This window comes from Mauremys mutica, chromosome 3 (genome assembly GCF_020497125.1).
Source record: "Mauremys mutica isolate MM-2020 ecotype Southern chromosome 3, ASM2049712v1, whole genome shotgun sequence".
Taxonomy (NCBI): domain Eukaryota; kingdom Metazoa; phylum Chordata; order Testudines; family Geoemydidae; genus Mauremys; species Mauremys mutica.
In genome coordinates, this window is record NC_059074.1 from 119,537,095 (window position 1) to 119,564,991 (window position 27,897).

General features: G+C 42.1%; 1 protein-coding gene and 1 long non-coding RNA gene across 2 annotated transcripts in view; one reads left to right on the forward strand and one right to left on the reverse strand.

Annotated features, from left to right (window-relative positions):
• Positions 1 to 8,032: 8,032 nt before the first annotated feature.
• LOC123366295 lies at positions 8,033 to 10,501 on the reverse strand. Its single transcript, XR_006578025.1, has 3 exons — positions 10,448 to 10,501; positions 9,155 to 9,266; positions 8,033 to 8,248 (listed from the first exon to the last, which is right to left on the reverse strand). It is a non-coding gene; the product is annotated as an uncharacterized LOC123366295 (long non-coding RNA).
• Positions 10,502 to 26,003: 15,502 nt separating this feature from the next.
• The window catches only part of TMEM181 (transmembrane protein 181), a 56,159-nt gene continuing 54,265 nt past the window's right edge, over positions 26,004 to 27,897 (forward strand). Inside the window, exon 1 of the mRNA XM_045011310.1 lies at positions 26,004 to 26,134. Coding sequence (XP_044867245.1) covers positions 26,004 to 26,134 — 131 coding nt within the window. The remainder of the gene's footprint in view (positions 26,135 to 27,897) is intronic.

Sequence of the window (27,897 nt, forward strand, 5' to 3'; positions counted from 1 at the left end):
GTAACACAGGGCCGCCCAGAGAATTCCGGGGGCCCGGGGTCTTCGGCGGCGGGGGGCCCCCGCTCAGGGGCGGCTCTAGACCCCAGCGCGCCGAAGACCTGGGGGGCGGCATTTGGCTCCGGTTGAGCTCCCGCAGGCATGACTGCGGCAGGTCGACCGGAGCCCGGGACGAGTGACTGCGGCGGGTGCCGTGGTCCCGCGGCTCCGCTTGACCTGCCGCAGTCATGCCTGCGGGAGGTCCAGCCGAGCCGCGGGACGAGCGCCCCCTCCGCAGTCATGCCTGCGGCAGGTCCACTCGTCCCGGGCTCCGCTTGACCTGCCGCAGTCATGCCTGCGGGAGCTCAACCGGAACCGCAGGGGCCCCAGAAAACACTTGTGGGGGCCCCTGCAGGACGCGGGGCCTGGGGCAAATTGCCCCTCTTGCCCCCCCCTCTGGGCGGCCCTGCAGTAACAAGACTCTTTTTAACTGCAAATCTGTCTTATATAAGTCAAAGCCTGTGTTAGGTGTTTCAATGGGTAGAGAGAGATTCTGTTATTGCTCTAGTGCTCTTTCTCTCACATGCACACACATTTCTCTTTTGAATACAGTTTGATTTGGAAATGCTTCCCCAGTAACACATGAAAACCCTGATCGTTCATTAAATTAAATTCACAGTAGGTTGCAAAATGTAACTGTCGATTTCCTTTAAAAATACTCTTTCAAATCAGGAGACATTTAGAAAGATGGGGTGGTGGCTGGTTTATCTTTGTAAACCTCAGTTTTACTCCTTACTAGGAAACCCTTCATAACTTGGTTTAAAACACAAACCATACACCAAGGGAGTAAAATACATCACTGTGATTGTTTGAAATGTCTGTAAAGGTAGGCTAGACTAAGTAGGCTTGATTCATTGCAGGGAACCCATCGGGGGCACAGGACCCCCAGTGGAGGAAGGGATGCAGCAGCTCCCTGGCTCCAACCTTCACTAGGGACTCTGAAGCCAGACAACAGAGGGTAGGTAATGCTGGCCAGAGACAGGTTTTGACAAGAATATCTAGGGATGTGCTGATTCAGATGATCTCTCAGGCAACCTCCACCAGTGTGGCCCCAGAAAGACCCACCTGCAAGATAATACTGTCCTTCTGTTATGGAGCCCCTGGGGAGGATGGTGGTATAATCCCTGTATCATCTTGGGGCTCAGCAGTCTCTGCTTGCACATGGGAGTGGATCAAGCCCAATATTTCCCTTGGCATTAACTCTTCTATTTGCTTTTATGTATTCACTTTTGTTGAAACTCCATCAATTAGGTGTATATCTTTCTGTTACAGAGGAACCGCATCGCCACAGTTATTTAGTAGCTGATTTTAGTGACAGCTTCTGGAGTGTGTGTGTGGAGGAGGAGGTAGACAGAGATCAAATGGGCTTGGTCCTGCTGACTTTGAAATCAGTGGGAGTTTGCCATCGACTTCAGTGGGAGCGAGATTGGGCCAAAAGTGCAGAATTACGTGCTGTTTAGGCAACAGGCTTATTCCTTACACACATGATTTCAATGGCACTACCCATATGAGTGAGGATTGTGAGGCTTGACCCAATGGTGCTTCTGAAGAGATCCTAATAGCTCTAGTTAATCCCATAAGCAACTCATAAGCAGTATTGGAATATTGAGAAGTGTGCACTGAACACGTTGAGGCCAAAAGCATATTGATTCATTTCTTCTTTTAGGAGGACAGGTATTCTGTTGCTTTAGAGAAATAATCCTCTTAAAGAGACATTGTCAACTAGTTTTAGGCCAAGAATGCAGATTTAATGGAATTAAGTATGTCTGCGCATGTGTGTGCTCAACATACCTCATCTAAAGAGAACTGTTTTCATACTGCTGTTTTCTTTAACTTTCCAGGCAAAGATTTGTCATCTTTTTTTTTTAACACTCCCCTGCAGTATTATGAACCAAATTAACAGCAGCAATGTGCAAATGCAGGAAAACCAGAAAGCAAAAGTGGCGAAAACTTAAGTGAAACCTGCCAGTCTAGTTTTATTATCCAGAATCCATTGGTATTTGGTTCTGGTAGCACACACAGTGTCTTGGAGCTTTCCAGACATAGAAGAAGGCCTTGTTCCCACCTCACGGAAGCACAAAAACAAACAACACAAATGGTGAAAATGGTGATTTCTAACTTTCTTTGTTTTTATGTTATAAGGTAAAGAGTTTTTCTTCTGTAAGTATGTTGACAGTGTCCCTTTAAGGCAACAATTTAATGGCATAAAGACTACCTACGGTTAGGGACAGATTTTGCCCTCAAGTATACACAATTCCTGCTGAAGTCAATTGAGTTGTATATATATATATATATATATATATCTGAGTGTACAATTGGGTCCTAAATTATGAAGACAGCAGGTCACAATGATCATTGTCTTTTTTGTTTCTTTGTATGTTGAGAGAAAATTTAAGAAACAACTTTAAAAGCTCTCCAAACTAATACTTCCACTAGGATGATTTTAATTATGAAGATTGCTGTTGCATTCAAGCCAAAATCACTAATTTTACATTTTATATTTAAGTGTTGCAACCTAGTTTTTGTGTAGACAATTGTAAGTTCTTCTAGGAAGAAAATAGCAACATGTTCTGAATTACCTAATTCTTTTACACATACAGTAGTTTCCAGTAGTTCAATATGGTTTTCAAAAGCTTTTGTTTTTAGTTGTGCAATATTTGTTAAGCCAAAAGGCTTACGGTTTGTTTTTTGAGGGGTTGCGTTATTTTTTAAAGATAATTTAATGCAAATTTCCTGTTAATGTCTGAGTCAAATTATTTATCTTGCTTAATGTAATAAGTGATTTAGGGATTATTTTATTACTATGTACCAGTGAGTTATACACACTTTCTTATTTATATGAAAAGAGGATCTTTGTAATTAATTGTTTGCTAGCAATATGTTTTGCTGCAAGAAATTGTTTAAGAATGTGTATAAGACAACTTTTTTTGCTGGACAATATTCAACATTTTATAATGTAGGGAAGAATCTTGTTTATCGGGCAGTTGGAAAAAGCAGATATGCTATTGGGGATTCTGTAGACTACATACAGTGTAGATTTTTGGGGGGGGCCTGCAGAAATCTGTCCTCTATACTGTGTATTTTCCCATTGTGTTTTAACTGGCTTTTTCAGTCACGGAGATGGTTTAAAAAACACAAATCATTATTTGCTTTATCTTTTCTTAGTGCTAGCTTTGATTTTGTGGTACAGAATAGAGGCGGGTTCATGTATAAAATAAGTGTTTTATATATGACTCACTTTGGGTGACATTCATCTCTGTGCCGAGGGCTAGTACACAGCCTGTGCATCACTGAAATCCTATTTAAGGGGCCAGATTGCCTGTTGTGCTCAAGCTCTGCTCCTGTTACAGCTCCCTGATTCTGAGGCTAATCTGAGCTGACCCCAGCCCTGGAAATGCTTAGAGTAGCTGAGAAGCTTTAAGTGGCCCTACAGTGGAGGCTAGGGAGAGCGGAGGACCTTTACACCAGCAGTGACTTCCCCTATGCCAGGGGATTTCCCTGCTGGCTGATTTGTAGCCAGAATCGATCCCCATTGCACTGCCTAAGTGGCACAAAGAGGCCAGATTTAATTTGACAATCTGGCTCTAGCCCTCAAAATGTGGTGTAAGTGGGTCCAAAAAATAATACACAGACCTTGTCGGCCCTCTACAGAGGAGTGAATTTCATCCTGAGAACCACTGGTACTTTTCAGCAATAGTACTATGGTTCTAGAATAGCAGAAATAAATAGGAGAGGGAGATGAAAGTAGCATAAAGGAAAATTACTGAGTCAAGTTAATAGTTTTACATTCATTCCCAGAGCAGACAATGGCAATTTCCATATGCAGTCAGAATGATCTTGCGTATTAGTAGCTGTACAGTAAATTTGCACTAGGGGACACCTCAAATAGGTAAACTCTGTCTTAAGCAACCTCTTTGAAGTATCCCCAAGGTTTACAGTCCACTTCTGTTCCATGTTTCAATGAAGATTCACTGCCACTGAGGCAATCAGACTTTGCTTGTGCTTTGAGTTGTTGCTTCAGATAATTTGAGTGCAGTTATTTCTTAAGTCTGTTTTTTGTGGCTATGTTACATCTGGGTGCCCAATGAGCACTTAGCAACTGTATGAAAGGGTGAACATGGTGGAGGAGGAGCAGCTTTGACAAAAAAGAGAGAAAAATTTGGCTTCTACTAGCTTGAAAGATGGTGTTTGCCAGAGCAGTAGTTAGTTGCACTATAATAAAAGCAGCTATTTCTGCAGGGCACAAACTACTCTACACTGGCAGCCTAGTGCTAGGTTGCCAACACAGAGTCCTATTCACTTTAGTACAATCCTGTATGGGCACAAGGGTCTTCACGCATGAATCCTTCTCCGGGATCAGGGTTTAAGGCTGTTGCTACATGTATCACGCTGGAGTGAATTAAACTATATTACCATCTCCCAGGAATGGTCTCAAAAGGGAATTGTTTTAAGATTACATTTTTTCAAGTGTGCACAAATACACAGTCACACACAGAAACTTTAAGGATTAAAAAATCCAACCCAGCACTGAGCATTGCATGTTGAGAAAGAAGTTTTAGGAAAGAATTGCTTTGGGGTTTTGATTGTTTTGGGCTGTATCTGTGCAAATAGGAAAATATAGCAAGAGCAGTTAAAGTAAGAGGACAGAGGAGGAGTCACTGAAGCAATTGTTATTAAAATTAAAAAACAACAACTCTAGGCCCATAATTCTGCAAATGTGTCCATGCAGTCAAGCTCCTCTACTATACAGATTGACTTGAATTGGACTCTGCAAGGGTGTCTCCACACAGATACAATTGAGACTATAATGACTTTGCGGGATGAAGGACAACCCCAAACCACTTCTTTCTCCAAAATGTGCACAGAAAAATTGGATTCATAATGGTAGACGGATGTAAAGGCTCTGTAAATGTTCCTAATTGTTCCCCTCCAATTTACACTAACTCCAAATTTAAAAATAAAATCGGATACAGGAGTTTTGGATAGTGACAAAGCTGTCTGTCTGAATGTTTACTTTGTTGGCCAGATAACTGATTGCGAAAAGATGGCCAGATTAACATTGGTTCAAATAATAAAAGTGTTAAGATTAAAAATAATAATAAAACTGAGAGAAACGTTTTTGTATAATGTTAGCAGGTGATTGCGTTTTCAGTATTTCATCAAAATAGTGCTCAGCATAGTTCCCATCAATCTATTATTTCTGGTTCCTTGTTGATAAGATTTGTAATTTTTCTTTCTTTTCTTTTGTTAGCTTGGTCTCTGTTTTGCCTTTTGCTTCCTATTCTTTTTTTTCTTACTGTGTTTTTCTCTTTTCTTTGTGGGTGTGTATGTGTGTGTTGGGGGGATGGTGTTTAAGATCTCGTTTGTTGTAGATACAAAATATGTAGTGTTGTTGAATCGCATGGGGATGCATTTGATTGAAAAAAGGCACGGTAGTATTTCCTGAAAAAGGTATTTTTTTGCATTTGTTTATAAATGCATTATTTTGGTACTGTAACTTTGGACATTTTTTCTGAATCTATTACTACTGTTTTTGGCTTTTTTTTTTTTAAACAAGTGTGCAGTCATGCGGGTGCCGAGATCCCTAGCCAAATGACCCAGCATGTTCTTTTCAAGCCTTCGGGGAAATTGGTACACTGCCGCGTACTATTACATAGGTACACTATTTTAAAAACATATTTCTGGAAATGTTTTTTTTTAAATATGACATTCTGAACCAGGTTTTCATTGTAATTATAGACTTACCCTGATCTGCCTCTCCTTTTATGTATCTTGTGTAATAGAGTGTACGGGTGGTACCTAGAAAGCATTAATGGTTTCCCTTTAATAATGTGGTTTGTCCAAATTCTTTACTGTCTACATGATTAAGAGATGGACTGATAGCCCTTTTTTTCCTTGATGATTTGGAGTTGTAAGAGTTGTCCAGCTGTTGCTTAATAAAATTTTGCAGACTAGAAAATCTATGACTCGTTTGTTGTATCTTGCTTCTTGTTGAACATCCCGAATGCTTTTAAAACAGGAGACTAGTCTTAATCAGAAATACATTAATATTCCAGAGCCAGCTTTCTTATAATTTGCTGTCCTGAACAACTACGTCTCTAGACTGGGATTTCCCTGCTCATTCTGAGACCTGCCCATCATACCTGCTGTCATTCATGTGGGAAGATGAAAGACAAAGAGTTTTTACAATAATCTACTGTGCTTGCATATTAGGCAGTTTGCTCTTAATTGAAGGAAATTGCATATGGGATTTATGTTATTTTTCTTATTGCCACTTATATACTGGAAACTTCAGTGTTACCTCAAATGCTCTCATCTTTAATAAATACAGATGCTATGATGGCTGGTAGTATGCCTCTGTTGTCTTTTTTTTCTTTAACTGAAAAACAAGCAATGGGCAAAAATAAGACTAAAGTGGATTATCTTGTTTTGTGGTGCTAATATTTATAAAACATTCAATGTGAACTACAGTACAAAGTGTAATAGGGCAGGGCTTTTTAAATTCACTCCCTTTTATGTCACTGTCCAGTGAGAAGGACCTGCAGTCCCACATCACCATTAACTTTTGCAGATTTTCAGCTTTTTTTTTTTAAATTCTTGAGCCCTTATTGTTGCAAGGATAACCTTGATCTAATTGTAGCCTGATGCAGTGTTGTCTGCCGAGTCTGCAGACAGCTCTCGTGTTAATGCTACTGTAGTTTTCCCAAGAATCGGTGGAATCAAATAAACAAGACTTTAGTCCCTTTCACAACTGCAGTTCAGAACTCTGTGGTCAGCAATGAAACTGTGACAGGAATCATTTCACCCAGAGAGCTGCATTGGAGGAAGCTGCTGCAATATAGAGAGGGGAAGAGGACCCAATGATGGTGGCCAGACAGGGATGGAGGCTAGGCAGGTCCTCTTTGCTGGCCTCTGAACTTGGGAGGAAAGAAAAAGAAACTCCCTCTCTTAGGAACCAGATGGAGGTAAGTCTGTTTCAAATTTATCTTGCACCCATTAGCCAAAGACTGACAGAAAAAGAAGTGTCTAAGTGTACAGGAAAAGCATTCTAGTAAGAGTCCAAGCACCTTCCGCATTCCCATCAGATGGGAATGAAGAGCTCCAGTGGATCCCCTTATGTGTATATTTGTATGTCTCTCTCTTTGTATTTGTTGTAGACAATAGTGGCATTAAGTCTATGCCATCTAAGTGGACACAGAGTCCTTTGCCTCCAGTGCCTTCTGGTTACACCACCTGATCAAGAGGTTGTTGGCGGTGACATCACAGACAGAGATGGGAAGGGCAGTTGCAGGTGGAGAGAGAGCTGGATTGGGCAGCATTGTCTTCAGATAGGAACTACAAATCCTACGGCTGCCCTGATTGTAGTAAACCTATATTTATGATTAAATACTTAATATGTAGCCCACAAATCAAAATGAGTGATTTTCTAGATCAGTTCTCTGATCATCAGGTTATACACTCTATCTCTGTGGCTGGCATACTATTTTGCTAAGATTAGTGTTAACAGTGAAATGAGAGAACATAAGAACGGCCGTACCGGGTCAGACCAAAGGTCCATCTAGCCCAGTATCTGTCTACCGACAGTGGCCAATGCCAGGTGCCCCAAAGGGAGTGAACCTAACAGGCAATGATCAAGTGATCTCTCTCCTGCCATCCATCTCCATCCTCTGACGAACAGAGGCTAGGGACACCATTCTTACCCATCCTGGCTAATAGCCATTTATGGACTTAGCCACCATGAATTTATCCAGTTCCCTTTTAAACGCTGTTATAGTGCTAGCCTTCACAACCTCCTCAGGTAAGGAGTTCCACAAGTTGACTGTGCACTGCGTGAAGAAGAACTTCCTTTTATTTGTTTTAAACCTGCTGCCTATTAAGAGGAGACACCCTGCCTTCATTCTTAAATATTTTAAATTATTTGACAGCATTTAGTGATACTGTTGATATAGTGTGAATGGGACAGGCTGGCGAGCTAAAGAATTGCCTAATTGTGGAAGGAGCTGCATGATGTTATAAAAGGAAAAACAGCAACTTCCACCAAGTGAGGTTCATTTCAGACCCTTCATCCAGTTCCTCATCCAGGACAGTTGTGTGTTCTCTATTTCTTATTTTCTCTTCTGTTCACAAGAGGCAATTTTCATCCTTGAAAGTGGTTTTACTGTGTTGCATGCCCTGATATGTTCATCCTTTCCAACTTCAACACAGACTTCCCCTGGACAAAGAGGAAAGCCATACAAGTTATATTTTAACTACCATAAACAACATGTCTTTGCTTTCCAGTTGGATAGCTTTTTTTACCTCAAAACAAAGGTGTCTTTGTTCCCTACAGTGCATAGCTTTGGTGAGATTAATTTCTTCCTTTTGCCTTGACCACTCTGCTGTGTGACTATGATTTCAAAGCCATTTAAGTCATCTGTTATTTTTTGTAAACTGAAATAAATGTTTATCTTGGAAAAGAGGGATCCACAACATGTGTAGAAGATGTAATGGTAATAACATTTGTCCAGGTGCAGCAAAAGAAAGACACTAAAGATAACATAGGAGATACAGTGGCTTTTCCCCCATCCCTTGGAGCATTCAGTTAAAAGGACTCAGGGATAGTGGACCCAATCACCAGGCAGAGACAAATAATCAGCTATGCCCAGTTCAGTCTATAGCCTTTTCCTCAGGGCTCTGTTTAGTTTCTAAACACAAAAAAAGGGAAATTGGAACAACAACAAAAAGCAAGAGTCCTGTTCTTTAGCCCGGATTGTGAAGCCCTCTGCCTCCAATAGCTTAATGTGCTGAACCTTCCAAAGCCTAAGGGCATCTGCAGGGCTTCCCTGCCCTCTCACAGCCTTCTGCAGTAGCCACAGGAGAGTGCACTCCCAGTCCTCTCCTGGTCACAGCCAGTCTCCTGGGGCAGGAGCTCTCCTTTGTATCCCTGGCTGGGAATTATTAGACCCGAGCACTAGATTCTGTCCAACTGGGTCAGGTGATTCCCAGCAGCTGCTTGTGGGCTCCTCTCCAGAACAGGGCTGGCCGCTCCCCAGTCCCACAGGCCCTTAAAGGGGCAGATCGCCCCGTGACAGACTCCTTTGTAAAAATTGTATGATTCTGGTTTGTTTTCTTAACTGACCTTTCCATTTCACAGGTTAATTTACTCTTTGATGAAGAAAACAGGCATGGTTTCAACACATCTCTGGGCTGGATCTAGCCTTGAGCTGAATACTGATCACAGGAATCTGTGCCTTGAGGATTACAGACCATGCAGTTAGGGTGGATAAAAATCAATTATTAAAAAAAAAAATTAAAATGGATTTTTTTTATTTAAATTGGATTTTTTTGATAAAATGCTTTTTGAGGAAAAACCTATCTAAAGATAGTTTTAATCAAGATACATTATAGCTCAAAGATATCTCATAATGGAATAGGGATTATAAATTCTAATTCTATAGTATGAAACAGTATATTCATGTAATGTTTAAGAAAAGTTTTGTTAATGGATTCCAATAGTTCATGGATTAGGGACCCAATTTTATGGAGTCCCAGGGGCTTCTGTATAGAATATTTAGGTTAATCTTTATATCTACCCAATGGGACTCATGCTTGTTAACAGCAAAAATGTTTTTAAAATAAATAAATTAATATATAGAGGTGAGAAATAACAGACCTCAACTCTATTATCCCTCTGCAAATTTGTGTACACAGAGTCAATCCCTTACCTCTCTCTAAAAATGCAAAGTTTCAAAAAGTTCAGTGAATAGATCTGGACAACAAGAAGAAGTGTGGAGATAAATGTGAGAAGGGAGGGACCGGCGGTAGAAACAAAAGTGAAACTGTTTGAGCAGCATATTACAGAAGTATTGAGGTCTTTCTGAGTAGCCTTCATTGATTTGAGATTTGCCATACCATTCTCTCACTAGAAGGGAAAACCTATAATGGCAACAGGCCATAAAAGAGACCCAGTTTGGGAATATTTTATGAAGTTCCTCTACCTATGGGTAAGACAGGCATGCATGCAAAATGCAAACAGTGCAACAAAGAAATGCAAGGCCTGGTTGCCCGAATGAAACATCATGAGACGTGTTCCTTCTCAGGAGGAAGCTGCATTGAAGAAGATGAAAGGAACATGTCTGAACATGCAGGATCTTCAGGTTGGTAAACTTTATTATTTCATACTTTTTTCTTAAGGCCTGCCTGTCTTCCTTCTGGATTATTCTTGAATTCTCATGTTTGAGCAAAAAAATATAGTTCTTACTCTATGGTACTATCATTTTACATGCAGTTCTGATAAAAAATAAATAGCTGAAATAGGCAGATCTTCCTTTTACAATTTCACCTTGAAAGTAGTACTGATTGTCAGTGAATGCAATGAGTAATACTAAATGAGCAGTCTAGTAATAATAATTAAATAACTGCATTGACTTACTTTTTGTTTATGAGAATCCATCCTCAACATACAGGATTCTGAAGTCTATCCACCTTCAAGATCACCATCATTTTCTATAGTTTCAGAGTTATCTGCCAGTGACAGTGTTTCAGTCACATCATGTATGTCACATAGGCACAGTATATCACCTGTAGCAAAAAGAAAAAAATCTCCATCATCCAGAAACAACCATAGAGAAGTTTGTGATAAGAACCAGTAGATTACAAAAAGAGGTAATTGATGAAAAAATTGCCCGGTTTGTTTATGCAACAAACTCTCCTTTCCGTATGATTGAGAACCCACACTTCATTAACATGGTTCAGTCATTAAGACCAGGATACAGTCTACCCAACAGAGCAGATGTCGCAGGCAAATTGCTGGATAAAGTGTATGAAAGAGAAATTGAGCAGTGTGCAAAAGGTCTAGAGGGTGAAATTGTTAACCTGAGTCTTGATGTGTGAAGCAATGTCCGCAATGATTCTGTTATATGTGCTTGTGTGATAACAGAACAAGGGAATGTCTTCCTTACAGAAACAATTGATACATCAGGAAATGCACACACAGCAGCATACTTACAAGAAGTAGCAGTAAAAGCTATAACTGTGAAAAAAAATTCAAATGTCTAATACACAGCTTGGTCTCAGACAATGCTCCAAATGTATCCAAGATGAGAAGAAATTATTTAGAAGAGAGTCCCAAGCTAATAACTTGATGCACCTCCTAGCCAAAGACTTCAGTGTTCCAGAAATAAAGGCTAATGTTGAAATTGCAAAATACTTTCGTAACAACCACTTTGCAGCAGCTGCTCTGAAAAAAATGGGAGGAACCAAGCTAACTCTCCCCACAAGACGTGCTATGGAACTCAGTAGTGGACTGTTTTGAGCACTATCAAGAACTGGCCTAATCTGACAAGAGTTTGTGAACAAAATTGTGAAAAAAAAGATGGTACTGTCACAGCCAAAGTTCTCAACATTGGGCTTAAGAGAAATGTTGAACACATGCTGAGTAGTACCCTGAAGCCTATTTCTGTAGCCTTGAACAAAATGCAGGGAAATAGCTGTTTTATTGCTGATGCTGTTGAAATTTGGAAGGAACTGAGTGAGATCTTAAAAAGAGAAATATGCAATGACAGAGTTAAAATACAAACATTCAAAAAAACGAATGGGACAAGCACTATCTCCAGCTCATTTTCTTGCAGATATTCTCAATACTCGGTACCAGGGTCAAACCTTAACTGCTGAAGAAGAGGAGTTGGCTATGACATGGACATCCAACAATCATCCCTCCATAATGCCAACTATAATAAACTTCAGAGCTAAGGATGAACCATTCAAGAAATCTATGTTTGCTGATGGTGTTTTAAAGAAAGTCACACCAGTGAACTGGAGAAAGTCACTTAAGCACTTGGATTCAGAGACTGTGGAAGTGATAATCTCACTTTTAACAGCAGTAGCTTCTTCTGCTGATGTAGAAACAATATTTCCTTCCTTTGGACTAATTCATTCCAAATTGAGAAATCATTTGGGACCTGAAAAAGCAAGAAAGCTTGTTTTTCTTTCCAGCTTATGAACGACTGAGTTAGCTGCATAAGCCAATATTTTAAGTTTCTCACATTGACCTGGCTGACAGTCGATTTAATTTTTTTTTAATTTAATTTAACTATTTTAGTTAAAAACAATTTAAAAAAAAAAAAACCTGATTTTAAAAAACGTGAATGATTAGCTACATTCAAATGCTTGTTTTGTTAAAATATTATATGTTTGCTGTTGAAGAAAAAATCCAGAATACATAACGTTGTTGTTTTAGTTAAATAAAACAATTTAAATGTCTATCTGGTGATGTTCTCCTCCTAATACAGCATGGCAAGAAAATCCTCTGAATATTAATGATTAGCCTGTTGAATTGGAGATAGTTCACCTCCCAATGACTTCACAAATATCTGTTTCAATTACCTTTGGTAAATGAAATAACCAAACAATCATTCATTTTCTGATATAGCTGTAAAACTAATCTGAAACGTTTTCAAAATAAATCACTGTTTAAAAATGTATAGTGTATACCTTCTAAAAATGAAACCTACATCTATCTCTGAGTTGTGAAGAATATGTATTAAGGTTATAACAACCAACAAGAATGCACTTTTATGTAGAAATCTGTGATTAAATAGAATCTTCCTGACTAGTGAGGATCACTAGTCAAATCAAATCCACCCTGGATGCAATGCTGGGATTGCTGGGCAAATGAACTGGAGCTCCCTCCCATGTGGCTCCTGGTAAAGTTTCTTCTAATGCCATAAAGCTGAAGAGCACCGCAGTAAATGTTATCCCTGTCGGATCCAGAGTGAAATCTGTTCAGTGGCTAATCTATCATTGCAATTCACCAGTGCTGCATTCTGTGACACAGTGCACCTAGCCCTTCATGGCCCCCTACCAGAAGCCCTGCAGTCCTACCACACCCTGCCCCAGTAAAGAAGCAATGAAGATGGGTCCTCCAGGCCTGCCTAGAGAGGGGGCATAGAAACTATCAATCAGAGCCCAGCAGGCTCAGATAAAAGGAGTGGGTCAGTTCCTGGCTGGGGCCAGAGGCACAGGGCTGGGGATTCCCTGCTGGTCACAGGTGCTCAAGGGAGAACCAGAAGGTGGTCTCAGGTGGCATTGGCATGCAGTGAGGAGGAAGAGAATCTGAGAACTTCAGCCCTGAGGTCAGGGTGAAATGAAAGGGGCTACAGGGGCCCAGGAAACAGCCGCAGTGGTTTGTGGTTGCTATTTCACAGGGTCCCTGGGTTGGGACCTGGAGTAGTGGGTGGGCCTGGGTTTCCCCACCAGCCACTAGCAAAGTGGCCTAAGCCCCAAGAGGGGAAGAGGCTTGTTTAGAAGCTCCAGTAAAGAGCAGGATTTAAAAGGCCCAGAGACAGGGCTGAAGACCCTAGTGAGGGCAAATAGTTTTGTTGGACTTTTGCTACCCTGGAAGGGGTGCATCCATTTTTGATTGTGTGACTTGGCTGGAGGGCTGATCCATTGAAGACCTGCCTACTAAGGTCAACAAACTACAGAGGGCGCCAGCAGCAGGACAAAGATTGCAGTACCACATCCAGCCACTAGGAGGCACTGGAAGTGAGTGCCCTGTTCAATGTTCTTACAACTTTCCTCCTAGCTTCTCTATATTGTCTTTTCCCTGATGTATGCATCAAGCCATAGGAAATGAAAAAGAAATTAATCTCTGTCCCAACCCTGAAAAAAGCTGTGCTTCTGTTTGTAACATAGTGCTTACCACTTGGCCGTCTAAGATTGGAGACTATTAAAAGCCATGCTGCTACTGACAACTAAGGAGTTTTAGAAGTCAAAGTGGCTTCTATCCCTGTGGGTACTTGTGATGTATGCTATCCTCAAGATATAGCTTTAGTATGGCAATAACTGGTCCCATTCTGCATCTGGGCCATTTTTTGTTAAGAAACAAAGAACAACAGGGAATCTTGGAAGTGAAGCTACTCAAAGGGAAACTAAAGGTAAGTAAAATCATCAGCCTTTGAACCTTCTCAACTGACCCCTAACAACACTCACCTAGAATGTGTCTTATGCCAACATTAGTGTTAATAATTTTGACTGTTGCTGTTCAGAAACCTGTGAAATGGCCATGAATTGCATCAATTTCACTTCAGTGCTTCTTGGGAAAGCTGGTGCTGGGTAGCTCAGGGGAGACATCCTCTCTCACACAAGGCAAGGGGTAAAGTAGTGGAAATCCTCCCTACCCACAACAGCCTCAAAACTCTGAGGTAGGAGGGCAGAGAGTGAGGGCTTCCAATTTAACCCCTTCTACACTGAAGCTGATATGACAGATGACCCTCCAGTGTGGAGCCCAGGATCAGTACTCATAGGAATCCCAGCACCTTGGGTGGACTGGACTCCTCACTAGGGTATTGCCTCTGGACAGCAGAGGTCCTCTCTCTTTTTTTTTTTTTTTTTTTTTTTTTTTTTAATATTAGCATCTGCTTATGTTTCTAGCAGACTTCCAGCCAGGGCATCACATCAGAAACATTGATTAATTATGTTTTGCCTTAGATTCCTGGTATCAGTTGGTCCAATTGTATCTAGCATCCTCATGCATTCTTGCTCAAAGCTACTAGGTGATGCTGCCTTCTTAGCTAAGATTGTTTGAATTCACCTTGAAACTCTTCCACAGGAAGTCCAATCTCTCCATTCTGGACCCTGAAATCTGCTAATACCAGGGGAAATCCTGTGACCAGATCAGTTCTGTACTTGGTCTGTAGGTGGGAAGGGAATGAACAGTGATGAAGAGATCTATATGAAGGACCTCCTAGAGCAGAGGCGGGCAAACTTTTTGGCCTGAGGGCTGCATTGGGTTTCGTAAATTGTATGGAGGGCCGGTTAGGGCAGGGGGTCATGGCCCAGCCCCACCTCCTATCTGCTCCCCCTCTGGGACTCCTGCGCTATCCAACCCCCCACCACTCCCATTCCCTGACGGCCCCTCTGGGACCCCTGCCCCATCCACACATCCCCGCTCCCTGTCCCCTGACTGCCCCTGGACTCCCGACGCTGCCCCATCCAACCCCTCCTCTCATTCCTGATGGCCCCCCCAGGATCCCTGCCCCATCCAACCACCCCTTTCTGTCCCCTGACTGCCCCCTGCCACCCCATCCAACCCCCGCTCCTTCTTAACTGCCCCCCCCCGGGACCCCTGCCCCCATTCAACCCCCCATTTCTCCCCCGACCACCATCCACACCCCCGCCCCGTGACCACCACCCCAAACTCCCCTGCCCTCTATCCAACCCCCCCTTGTTTGTTTTTTTTAAATAATATATTTTGGGTTCTTTTCTTTACCTTCTGGTTCCTGAGCTTTAGGATGCACTCAGGTCACATATTCAAGTTTTTCCCCACAACCATAAGGGCTAGACACTTTCATTTAAAAAGAAAGGAAGTTGAGATTGTCACGTAATCCCTTGACTAAAGTAGCTGGGCCTTCCAGAAAAACACCAAATATTGTGAGACTTGCAATAAAATAGCAGGAGTTGGCAACCCTGCCAGGGAGTACACAATTCTCCTCACGTTCAGGCAGGGCCTTTCCCAAAAGGGGAAATGGGGAGTGTCTGCAGGGTGATAATCAAAAAGGGGTGGAACAAAATGTGGAGTGAGTATGTGAATAAACCTGCTGGCTCATTACTAGGCAGTGGTGCCCCACTCCCAGTTCAACAGCCAGCCAGTGGCAGGCTCCCTAATTGTTCCAGCACAGGGAAGGGAAGTGATATCCAGAGGTCAGAGGAGACCTGGCAACTGCATGGCAGCAGGAGGAACAGGCTGGAGGCAGCAGCTTGGGAGCTGACCGTGGACAGAAGGCTGAGAGCTGGAGTGGGGAGCAGCCTGTTGGGAATGCCCTGCAAACAAGAGAGTTGTGTGGATGGTCCTTGTAGTGGACAGACCTTGATATTTATGCAGAAATGATATTCATAAATTATACATTTGTCACTAGACTTGCCTGTGCCTTTACTGAAGTTTACAATAGATTTATCACTAATTTCATACCTAAGATGCTTGGAGAAATGTACCTCCATGAATATATTTTTTTTATTATATGAAATATTCAAGCCAACAAAAGGAATGTTTTACCTTCTCTTCCCAACCCCTCCTCAGCCATAAAACCATGTTTATTACCAGTAAGACTATTTATACAAATTCAGGAAAACAGAATTTTAAACTTTCTTAGAATAATAGAACTATAGGACTGGAAGGGACTTCAAGAGGTCATCTAGTCCAGTCCCCTGCCCTCATGGCAGGACTAAGTATTATCATTCTAGACCATCCCTGACAGGTGTTTGTCCAACCTGCTCTTAAAAATCTCCAATGATGGAGATTCCACAACCTCCTTAGGCAATTTATTCCAGTGCTTAACAACCCATGACAGTTGGGAAGCTTTTCCTAATGTCCAACCTAAACCTCCCTTGCTGCAATTTAAGCCCATTGCTTTGTCATGCTTTCACTTTCTATGCCCATTTCTCTTATGCTGTGTTTTGAAAAATGGATGTAAGCTTGGTTGTGGTGACTGGTGCTTTGTATGGAATGTTTGATAGGCATTAATTGTAAAGACTGCAACTAGTAAACAGAAGAGGGACTTGAGAAGTAACACTAAAAACCCTTATCAAACTATAAAACCTTGGGGGGTAAAAGGGACCTCTGCCAGCCCCCCTTATTTTTCAATGAAAAACATCTACTTCTGTCTTTAAAACCTTCTAGGGAAAACATGTGCAGCTGGAAATGTTTCAAACCTTTATTTGTTAAGGTTGAAATGGCAAATGCCTTTGTAAAATGCGTACTTCCAAATATGTTAACTGAATACAAAGTTCCTAATATCGTTGCTATGTAAATGGTAAAATGCTTTATATACCAAAAAGGAATGAACTTGCTAAATTAATTACTATTATAAAAATCCATTTAAGTATAGAATATTTATATTCATGGGAAATTAATTAGTGGCAGTGCTCAAGCAACTCCCTCACACAACTAAGGAAGACAAGAAAAACAGTCATGTGGTATCAACTTAAGATAGAGATTTTAAGGGTTATTTAATGTACAGATTTTAAAAACTAAAAACTTCCTATAAAGAACAGGAGTGTTTGGACTTTTTGAAAACAGAATTTAATTTCCTGATGAACTCTAACAAAATTGAAGGAATAGTTCAAAATGAATTGAATAAAAAGGAAGAGTTAAGTTCTAACTGTAAAAGGTTATCTGGATTTTTCCCTCCACAAGAACAAAGGCAATTAGAAATGATGCATATTCATTAAACAGACTGCATATTCAGGAACTGAAGGTGTCGCCCAAACCAGCTTGTGATGGTATGGAGCCAATGAAAGAGTAACAACCACCACATTGATTCTAAACAAGCCTGAAAGAGGTGTGTTTTCCTTCCTGTTTCCATGAAATTATGAACAGAGCATAAATAAATCTGAAATGACCACTCCTCATATAACCACTCGCCTTCTGCTACCCTGCTTAAACAGCAAGCACTCAATGTATCCTGTCCATCTCAACAAGCAAGCTGCCACAGCAGCTAGGAAAAACAGAAAAGACTCAAGAAGAAACCAACTCAAGGAAACCTGGCAAGACTTCAACGTGGACTGGCGAAAGAAAGTTAACTAAGACACGGGGAAGGGGTTATATTTAAAAACTCATGTAATGATTTTGTTGGAATATTGAAATGCTGTTGTAACTTAAAATATTAACAATTTCTCCTGTTAATCACCAAATGGTTAGACCGTGCATTCCTGGAGAGGAGATGGGCAAAAGACTGATAGAAAAATAGTGGGTTTTAATTGATTTAAGATTCTTAATATTTGTTTACTGGCCTGTCTCAAGACGGCTCTTAAATGGTTTCTCCTAAGTAACTGATTTAAATATTTTCTTTGATATCATAGGCTTTAGTTAAGATTGCTTACTATGCCCATCTATAAACTGGCTGCTGGTGGTGATTGTTGTTGTTGTTATTAATAATTAGCCAGGTTCCACCTGCCCTTAAATTGTCTTGCCCACTCATAAAACCGCGTTTATATATCTGATAAAATACTAAGACATAGTTCACAATAACTTTGGGAAACAATATACTTTGGTCTTAACTTACCAAACGAAGAACACCTCACAGCCAGTCCGTTCGCAAAGGTGTCATATCTGCTAAAAGCTCACCACAGAGGCATACAGAAGAGATTATAATAGAAGTAACCAGTTTATCATTTGTGTTTGTCTAATGTTTTCTTTTCCTTCCTGTAATAATAAATAGCCCTCGTTAATAACTGTGATTATTGTGCTTAGTCTTGACTCTGGTGTCCCCTAAGGTATGTAAAAAAAAGCCAGGACAAAATAGTGAGACTCACATCCCCTGAGATAGTCTCATGAGTAGCCTGTATCAACAATGCCATATTTTGATGTGGCTTTCCCAGGTTTGGCAGTAAGAGAAACTGAGAGCTGGCCTACCATTTCTTGTTTCTCTAAACTAAATATTTTTAGAAGAAAATTACTTGGCATCCAGTAATTGAAAATTACCCCTTTCTGCCTCACATCTTGAACAAGATCACAGCTTACAGACAGGAGGACTGACTTGAGGATCTGCTGGCCAGTGTGTGATTGCCTGGAGTAGTGTATGTAAGACACGGGAGGTAACTATCCTGCTCTACTCAGTACTGAGAGGCCCCAGCTGGAGTACTCTGTCCAGTTCTGGGCACCACAATTTAGGAAGGATGTGGACAAATTGGGAAGAGTCCCAAGGAGAGCAACGAAAATAATAAAAGGTTTAGAAAACCTGACCTATGAGGAAAGGTTAAAAAAACTGGGCATGTTTAGTCTCGAGAAAACAAGACTAAGAGGGGACCTGATAGCAGTCTTCAAATATGGTAAGGGTTGTTACAAAGAGGATAGTGATCAATTGTTCTCCATGTCCACTAAAGGTAGAACCTTAAGTAATGGGCTTAATCTGCAGCAAGGGAGATTTAGGTTAGGTATTAGGAAAAACTTTCTAACTCTAAGGATAGTTAAGCTCTGGAATAGGCTTCCAAAGGAGGCTGTGGAGTCTCCATTAGTGGAAGCTTTTTAAAAACAAGTTGGACAAACACAGGCCAGGGATAGTCTAGGTTTACTTGGTCCTGCCACAGCACAGCGGGCTGGACTTGATGACTTCTTAAAGATCCTTCCAGCCCTACATCTCTATGACTCTCCCTGGCAGCCCTAGTAAAGGAATCCTCTGTTGTATCCAAAACATTATACCATAGTGGGAACCCACCTAGTGCTAGAGCCTAGTGCTTAAAGCACCTAGAGCGTTTGTCTCTGTGTCTGTGCTACACCCAGTATGCTACCAGACCTCAGAGGGGAGTGGTGCAATGGTGACAGAGGAGGGATCCCATTAATAGCCTAAGAGACAAAAGAAAATAGTGTAAGTTTCAAGATACTGACTGAAATGAGACAGAGGTTATGTGCCCCAGGTGGGGGAAAGTAACAGCCTACCTTCAAGCTCAAGGCTTTCGATGGAGTGGTGTACCAAAACCTTCATTTTTTCCCCCTGACAGAGCGCCCTTTTGGTGAAGCTGCTGTTAAGCAGGGATCTGGGGTCTACCTGCAGAGACCAAATGTCATCCTTCTCCATGGAGGGAGAGACTCAGGACAGCAGGGACAGATCAGGGACCTGCAGACTGCAGCAAGCTCCAGTTGCTGCATCACATAATGTTAGAACAAAATTAATATAATTGTTAAATCCACATTCTCACTGCCATACACCACCACCTGGTAACAAGAATGGATGGATTTGAGATCACCCAGGCAGAATTTTCACAGCAGTTCCAGGGGCCTGCACTGCACATACGCTGCCAGAAAGGATGAACAGCATGAAACCACCACCAGAATTAAGGTTTGGGGGCAATGTGCAGGAATCACAAATGGGCTTGCAGATGATTGCAGTGGATGCAGACACAACAGACCGTACCAGGGAAGTGAACTTATAATTAGCTGTATCTGGTGCAGAAGAGTTAGATATCTTTAATAGTTTCCAGCTCTCTCCTGGGGACAGCAATAGTTTTGATAAGGATAGTTTGAAACTTATTGTATACCCAGGAAGGAAGAAACTGATGAAAGAGGTCTCTTTCACGAGTGAAACAAAACACACACACACACCCCCCCACACACAAAGTATTCAGGAATATGTTAGAGGGTTGAAGCAAAAGAGGCAGTCTTGCAATTTTGGCTCCTTAAGAGAGTCCCTGATTAGGGAAGGCTTGTGACAGGCTGCAGAAATAAGAAAATGTGTGAGATAACTTTAGAAAAAGCCATGCAGATCTGAAAAGTGGCAGACCAGAAAAAAAGGCCTATTGATGTCCATCTATTTGTCAATGCAAGATTGTTCCATACATTACCATTTGGAACAACACCGCCTAACAAGCACATCTTAAAGACTTTATTATTTTTTCCACTGAAGTTAATGGATCTACTCCTGCTTACATTTAGGCACATGGCTAACTACCTTGCTGAATTAGGTCCCCTAGTATTAAAGATTATGAGTTGCAGTAGTATGGGTGAAATGAGATGAACTCACCTTTCCTCAAATAGTTACTCTAGTATGAGTGGTAAGTTGTTTTTAAAAAAAGCAAGGGAGGACCTTTTCAAAGTTTTTGGCATATTTTAATATTTTCACATTAGTTTTAATTGAATCCTCTGACATGCCCAGAACCACTCCGGCAACTGGGAAACAAACAAAGTATGATAAATAACGTAGCTGAGTAGTGATATCTTCTCTGAATAATGATATGGTGTAAATAGCATCATTATTCAGTTAATCCTAACGTTTTAGAAGATTGGAGTATGTGTCTCAAATTACCATGCCTGCCTTTTGAACAATCCTTAAGACCAAAATGTAGATAAAAAAATAAAAAACAAGGGACAGTCTATATCACTAGACCTGTTTTGTCACAGATCAGGGCAACTGCACCTGTATTTCCCCTCAGTGGTTCACAAGGGCCCCCACTCTCAAGTTCCAGCTTCCCAGCCATTGCCTTTCTGAGTGGAGACCAGCATCTCTCCCTTCTGACAGATGTATTCCCAGGCGGCACAGTTCCCTGCCTTCACTGTATATTTCCCAGCACAGACAGGTTGCCTAAGGACACCAGCTTGCTTTCTCTTCAGAGACTGATAATAGTGTCAACAATTGTAAGTTACCACATATCACTTCCTGTGCAAGCCTACTTTATTCTCAAGATAAAGAAGAATTACAGAGAAAACATCTTAAAAACAATGAAAGAATCTACACGCAGCCTAATACACTTACGAGAATTAACCCCAACCCTAACATGGATTCTAGAGGCACAGTCCTTCCAATTCTAACCTAAGAATTGAGGCTCTCTGCGGACCAGAGGGCCTGTCCATTTGCTGGATCAGGAAGGCCATGAGCCAGTTTAAAAGTATTTATCCCCAAACCCAAGCTTTGTCTGTTTGTCCCTAGAGAATCCGGTTTACACTAGTATATGCATATCTTTCCACAGGGTAGTTTCTCCCGAGATGTTACAACCTGAAACTCCCTGCTGTTTGTTCTCCTACTTACCCTTCCATGGAAATACTATAGTGCCACAATAACAAATATACAACTACATTTTTAATACAATGACCCCTCAAGGTATTTACCTAATTCAATAAAGTTTAACTTAATTCAATAAAGTTCATTCAGGATATTGCAGGAAATTGTCAGTCCATCACAATGTTGTCACATTGTTTTTAAATTTCTAGGAAAACAGCGTTTCATATGGATTTAAACAGTACCCTGAAGTGTTTGTAAATGATCATTGCAGCATTGTGCTAATGGGTGAGAACTGGAAAGTTGAACTGGCCAGTCAGTTTCAGTAAAATGCAAAAAGTAAAGAGCCAGTTCAAATAGTGAAAAGGAAATACAGACATTTTAAAGTCTAAAAATTTTATTATCTTAGGCATTATTAGTAACCCAGGTGGGATTTGTTTTCGCATAAGCATATCCTTTTTCATTTAAATGGAATATGTAAATTACCAAACATTACTGAATTTTTTAATTCTACATATAGATTGAGGTTTGGAATGTGCATGAAAAGCAAGTAACCAGATTGCAAGAAATGGGAGACTTCTGAAACACTTAAGAGTACCCCTCAGAAAGAATAGCAAAATAAATACTTTGCTATGACATAGGTACCACTGTGATGAAACCTACTCTTGGGGGTGGAAGAATAACTGCTGTTCAATAAGACAACAGAAAGGAGATTGGTGTAAAGGACAGACGGTCTGGTTCTGCTCCCACTGAATCAGTGGCAAATCTCCATTAATTCCAAGGGGAGAAAGTTCAGGTTCTAACAGCCAAGAAAGGAGTAACCCAGATATTCTACAATATACACTGAAATACGTGACTCAGGTGCATTAAGGGATTATTTGGTTTTCTCTCTTTTGCCCTTGAAAATTTGAAGAGCCTTCATAATAAGAAAGGTTGCTTCCCTCTCTTTATTTATTCTTGAGAGATTAAAAATGAGACACGAATGTTAAACTCCTGCAAATTTAATGAGTATTGATACCAAATAACTGACATTTGTTAATGAAAATACTAATGCATCTTTCAGTAGAATACTTTAAAACAAAGCTTTAAAAAATGTGTGAGAGATTAAACCAATAAGTTTCTATACAAATTCAATAGAATTCTATAGAAATTACTCTAATAACCTACAGGGATTGATTCTTATTATACTTTACACCACTATTGTAGTGCAAAGGGCTCTTAAAATGTGATTTTCTTTTACACACACTTTAACCCATCTTTACATTACCAGAGTGGTCTAAATTAGCCTTAATGTAAATAAAAATTAGATCCATAAAATTTAATCAGGAATGATATTTTCATATAGCTTTATAAAAAAATCCTAAAGAATTCTTTATTAAATTCTAGGGCTGTTCAAAAACATATTGAAATCTTATTTTTTTGTATTAATGCCTACAGAAATTTTCCATAAAGGTCTATTGTAATACCAACCTCATCTGGCCGCTCTATTCAGGGAAGTCCTATGATTTGTGTAATCCATGACATCAGATTAGATGATCACAGTGGTCCCTTCTGGCTTTAAAAAAAATCTATGATTAATTTGCTCCCTCTGAATTAATACTGTTTTTAAATTGATATAATTTAGATAATGTGATTTTTGTTTGGGAATTATTAAAATGGAGTGATGTTTGGGAATACCTATTAGTAATTTAGGGTAAAATACATTACAGAGTTGTTGTACTAGAGGACTACATACTGTTGCTTGTGTAGGCTGAACTGTTCACCCAGCCGGACCCCTCGCCCCCACTATGGTCCAGCCCCTTGGCCTCCATCTCTGTATCCTGAGTGCCCAAATGGATATACTGCTGAGGACGGGGAAGTGAGGAGGCTGGCTGGATTGGGGGTGAGAGGCCCCGGTGAGGGTGGAGCTGGTCAGAGTAGGGAGACAAATGGCCTATCTAATTGGGGGCCTGGTTGGAGTGGGGAGATGAGAAGTGCACCTGGCAGGAGGTGGTCAGAATGGGGGGAGGGGGGGGGATGAGAGGCTTCCAGCAGCCTGATTTCCACTAAAACCAGGCCACAGCATGCTAATTTGGAGGCACTGTAGGCAGAGGAAATTCTCCAGCACCCTAACCTTGAGGTTTGTTGCCTCAATCCTGTATCCTGAGTCTGAAAATGGTGATTTTAGTGGAAAACTGGAGAAGCATGATTTCCAATTTCCCCCCAAATCAATAGGGTTCTGCCCATTGATGCTATGAACAGTCCGTGAAATTTTTGAATTGATCAGATATAATATTTAATTTATTGCATGACAGACAGATATGCTGTGGAGTTGCAAGTAGGGCCTTGTTTCACTCAGCCAATTATTCCAAACCAGGCATTATACATAAGGCCCTACTAAATTCACAGCCATTAAAAATGCATCATGGACTGTTAAATCTGTCTTTTATGTGCTTTTACCCTGTACTACACAGATTTCACAGGGGAGACCAGCATTTCTCAAACTGGGGGTCCTGACCCAAAAAGGGGTTGGCGGGGTTTGCAAAGTTATTGTAGGGGGGTCATGGTATTGCCACCCTTACTTCTGTGCTGCTTTCAGAGTTGGATGGCTTGAGAGCAGCAGCTGCTGGTCAGTGCCCAGCTCTGAAGGCAGTGCCCTGCTAGCAGCAGCGCAGATGTAAGGGTGGCAATTCATACCATGCCACCCTTGCTTCTGTGCTGCTGCCTTCAGGGCTGGATGGCTGAAGAATGGAGGCTGCTGGCCGATGGCCCAGCTCCGAAGAAAGCAGCGCAGAAGTAGGGGTAGCAATACCATACCATGCTATCGTTATTTCTGTGTTCAGAGCTGGGCTCCTGGCCAGCAGCTGCTGCTCTCCAGCCAACCAACTCTGAAGACAGAGCTGCTGCCAGCAGAGGCACAGAAGTAAGGGTGGCAATACCAAGACCCCCCTACAATAACCTTGTAACCCCTTCACAACTCCCTTTTGGGTCAGGACTCCTACAGTTACAGCACCGGGAAATTTCAGATTTAAATACACTTCTACCCTGATATCATGCGGTCTCAGGATACCATGTGGCCAAAAATTCTCACCGCCTTATAGGTGAGACCACGTTATATTGGGTACGGTCTAGTACGGTGTACCAGACAGGACCAGCTTCCCTGGTGGTGATTTAAAGGGCCTGGTGCTCCAGCCACGGTGGGGAACCCAGGCCCTTTAAATCACCGCTGGAGCTCCAGCAGTGGGGCTCAGACAGAGATTTAAAGGGCCCCGGGCTCCCCACAATGGCCAGAGCCTCTGGCCCTTTAAATCCCTGCCCAAGCCCAGCTGCCGGAGCCCCTTCACTTAACGTATCTAAGGAGGAATAGATCTAAGGCTAAGGTTTAATACTCTGGGTGGGGATTAAAATAATCTTGGTGGAACACAGAACAGATAAGAAAAGACTAGGGGCTGTCCTCTCACAGCAGTCAGTGGGAAAAGAAACATTGGGTTAGAGCAGTGGTTCTCAAACTGGGGTTTGTGAACCCCTGGGTGTTCGCGAAATGTTACAGGGGATTCTCAGGAAAAAATTCCCTAATGGTGGTCAGAGCTGTCCTTAGGAATCCCGGAGCCTCTGGACTTCCAAGAGCTAAGCAGATCAAAGCAAGCATCTCTATCACACTGAGATTTAAACGTCAAGACTCCTTCTAAGAAATGGAGAGGGAGATGGATATTTTTTGCTGTTTTTTAAATTAAATAGGCAGCTAGTATTGTTTTTAAACTTATTATGAAGAACAAGTTTAAGCTTTGTTGTAACGTGTGTTGTTTGCCTGGACTGCTCAAGACCTGACTGCTTGTGTAGGAGGAACTCCTTGAGTTGGCTTCTTAAATACCTTCATGCTGTTTCACATCTGATGCTCCTTGATGAAACATAGGAGCCTTGTCTTATAACAGGCTTATTCCAAAGTGATACAAGCTACAAAAGTGAGTGTTGCCATTTTCGTAATGTAATAAAAATACTGTAATAAATACTTAATAGTAGGTAACAAGCATCTCATTAAAAATTGTATTTCCAAGCTCACTGCTTTTACATTTTATACTCAGGTAAAGGAGAAAAGCCCTGGAAATAGTCATTTTTAAGAGGGGGTTCGGGACTTGACCTTTTCAATGAAAGGGCGAGCTGCTCTGTAAAGCAGTAACACCCAAGTGAATCTGTCCAGGGTGCTGAAATCTTCCCAGCTCCCGTTCAGACACTCCTACCCTCTCTGCTTGTCCGGCCACCTCTGCTGTCAGCAACAATCCCAGGGGCTGCGGCATCAAGCCGGAGAAGCATCAGGGCGGGAGGATGCCGCTGGCGGGAACCATTCCCGGCTGCCGGGGGTAACGCAGCGCTGCCCCCGCCCCACCGACTCACCTCAGCAGCGCCCGGCCTCGCAGCTCCTCCCCCCGGCCGGCCTCGCCAGGAGGGCGCTCGCTCGCTCAGGGGGACTGGCTCGCCAGTGTCGCCGGCTGAGCGTGGGGCTGAAGGGGCGGCGGCGGCGGGATGGACGCGGATTACCCCGCCTTCGAGACCCCGCTCTGCGGCGAGCTCAAGCGCTTCTGCCGCACGGTCAAGGAGACCTACAAGGAGATCAGCGAGGACCTGACCCCCTACAAGGATGATCGCTACTACCGGTAAGAGCTGGGGAGCGGCCAGCGCCGCGCCCACCCCCCGCAGGGCAGCACGGAGGGGCTGGGGCTGAGCTCCGGGGGCGGCCAGGCTCTTGCCGAGCTGCTTTGCAGCTGCAGCCCCCCGGGGGCGGGGAGTGTTTGTTTTGCTCAGCGGGGGAACCCGAACGCAATCCCAAATTGCCTTCAGCTGATTAAATACGTGCACGCCCCCCGCCAGCTGGGCTGCCCGGGCGGGGCCTGTAAGGACGTTTGCAGGCAGCTTGGCTAGGAGGAGAGGGGTTTTTAGGAGCGCCAGGCTCTACCATGGCTGTGTTAAGGCAGGAAGGTTGTCGGGCCTCTACTGCTACATCTGCGTTGGGAGTTGATGGGGCTGGGTGATGTTTAGTCAGGAATCATGGCGGCGGTAACCTCCTAGGCTAGGTTGCTTAGTGGCTGTTTGGTCCGGGCAGCTGAAGGAGAAAAGGCCATTTTAAATAGGGCACTGGAAAGTTGGGAGGGGTTTGCAAAGAGGCTCATCCTCTTGCAATTCCATAGGGTGAATAGGCTGACAGGAAAGGTGCCGTCTCTCCAGGATCTCTCTGGTTCTACTGTATATGAATGAGTTCTTTCCACCTTCCTTCCAAAAAGATCCCAGGCCATTTTATTTCCTTGATTGCTGTGGAATAATTTATTTTCCATGACATGGAAGCACCAGATAAAGACCTTTGGTGATTGTGGGTGAAAAAAACTAGGTCAGGTTTTTTCACTGAGCCCAAAACAAATTAATCATCCCCTAATATGGAACCATCTGCAGTAAGAGTCTATCTACCAGAACCACCGAGAATTGGCCTTTGTCTAAAACTACCAATGCTGTAATCTCACTAATAAAACCTAAACAGAGATTTCCATAACACAGAAAGATGGATCCAAGCCTCCCAGGATCTTGAGCACTCAGGACAGCATAAAAGAGGTTCCCTACCATTGTGAACTAGTCTGTTATCTCTCCTTGAAAAGTGCTTTCTAGGAAAACCTCTGTGCAGAAGTTCCATCACCTGCTTCTCTGCTTTAAGTAGTATAAACTATTATATAATAGCTCTAGCCTATGCTTATCCCTATTGTATCTGAGCACAGTATGTGACTACATCCATTTAAATATTTGTACACAATGCACCAGATCCTCAGCTGGGGGTAAGTCAGCATGGATCCTTTGACTTCAGTGGTACTGCACCCATTTTCACCAGCCAAGGATCGGGCCCATTCTATTTAAATTGTCACTACATCCACAGCAGCAAGAGCTGTTGAAAGCAGTACCAATGTCTGATAACTTGGCACCATCGATGTATCCTGGCAGGATTTCATATAGCTGCATTTTCCCCCAACAAAACAGTGGCTCGTTGTTCCAAAACCCGGTTGTGGGAAATAATTAGAAATGGGGCAGAGGAAGGGGGGCAAACATGTCAACACTATAATTGTTACGTTAGTGTGTTGTCTGTGGCAATATAGTGCATATATGTAGACTCCAACTGCTGGTTCTGCTAGGTTTTTGGATGTGAGGCTCCTGATGGTCAGTCTTGCAACTTGTGTGATCACTTTTACTTGTGCAAAGTGAATACAATATGGCTGTAAAAAGCTACCAGTCTGATTTGCAAAGGGGTAGATGAATATAGAATGTATGAGACAATGGGGATTTAGGCCTAGGGATAACAAACATGTGATATGAATAGAGCCTGAGAGATGGCTGCATCCGTCCAGCAGCTGTGCTGCTTTGTTTTCAGTAGGAAACAGCA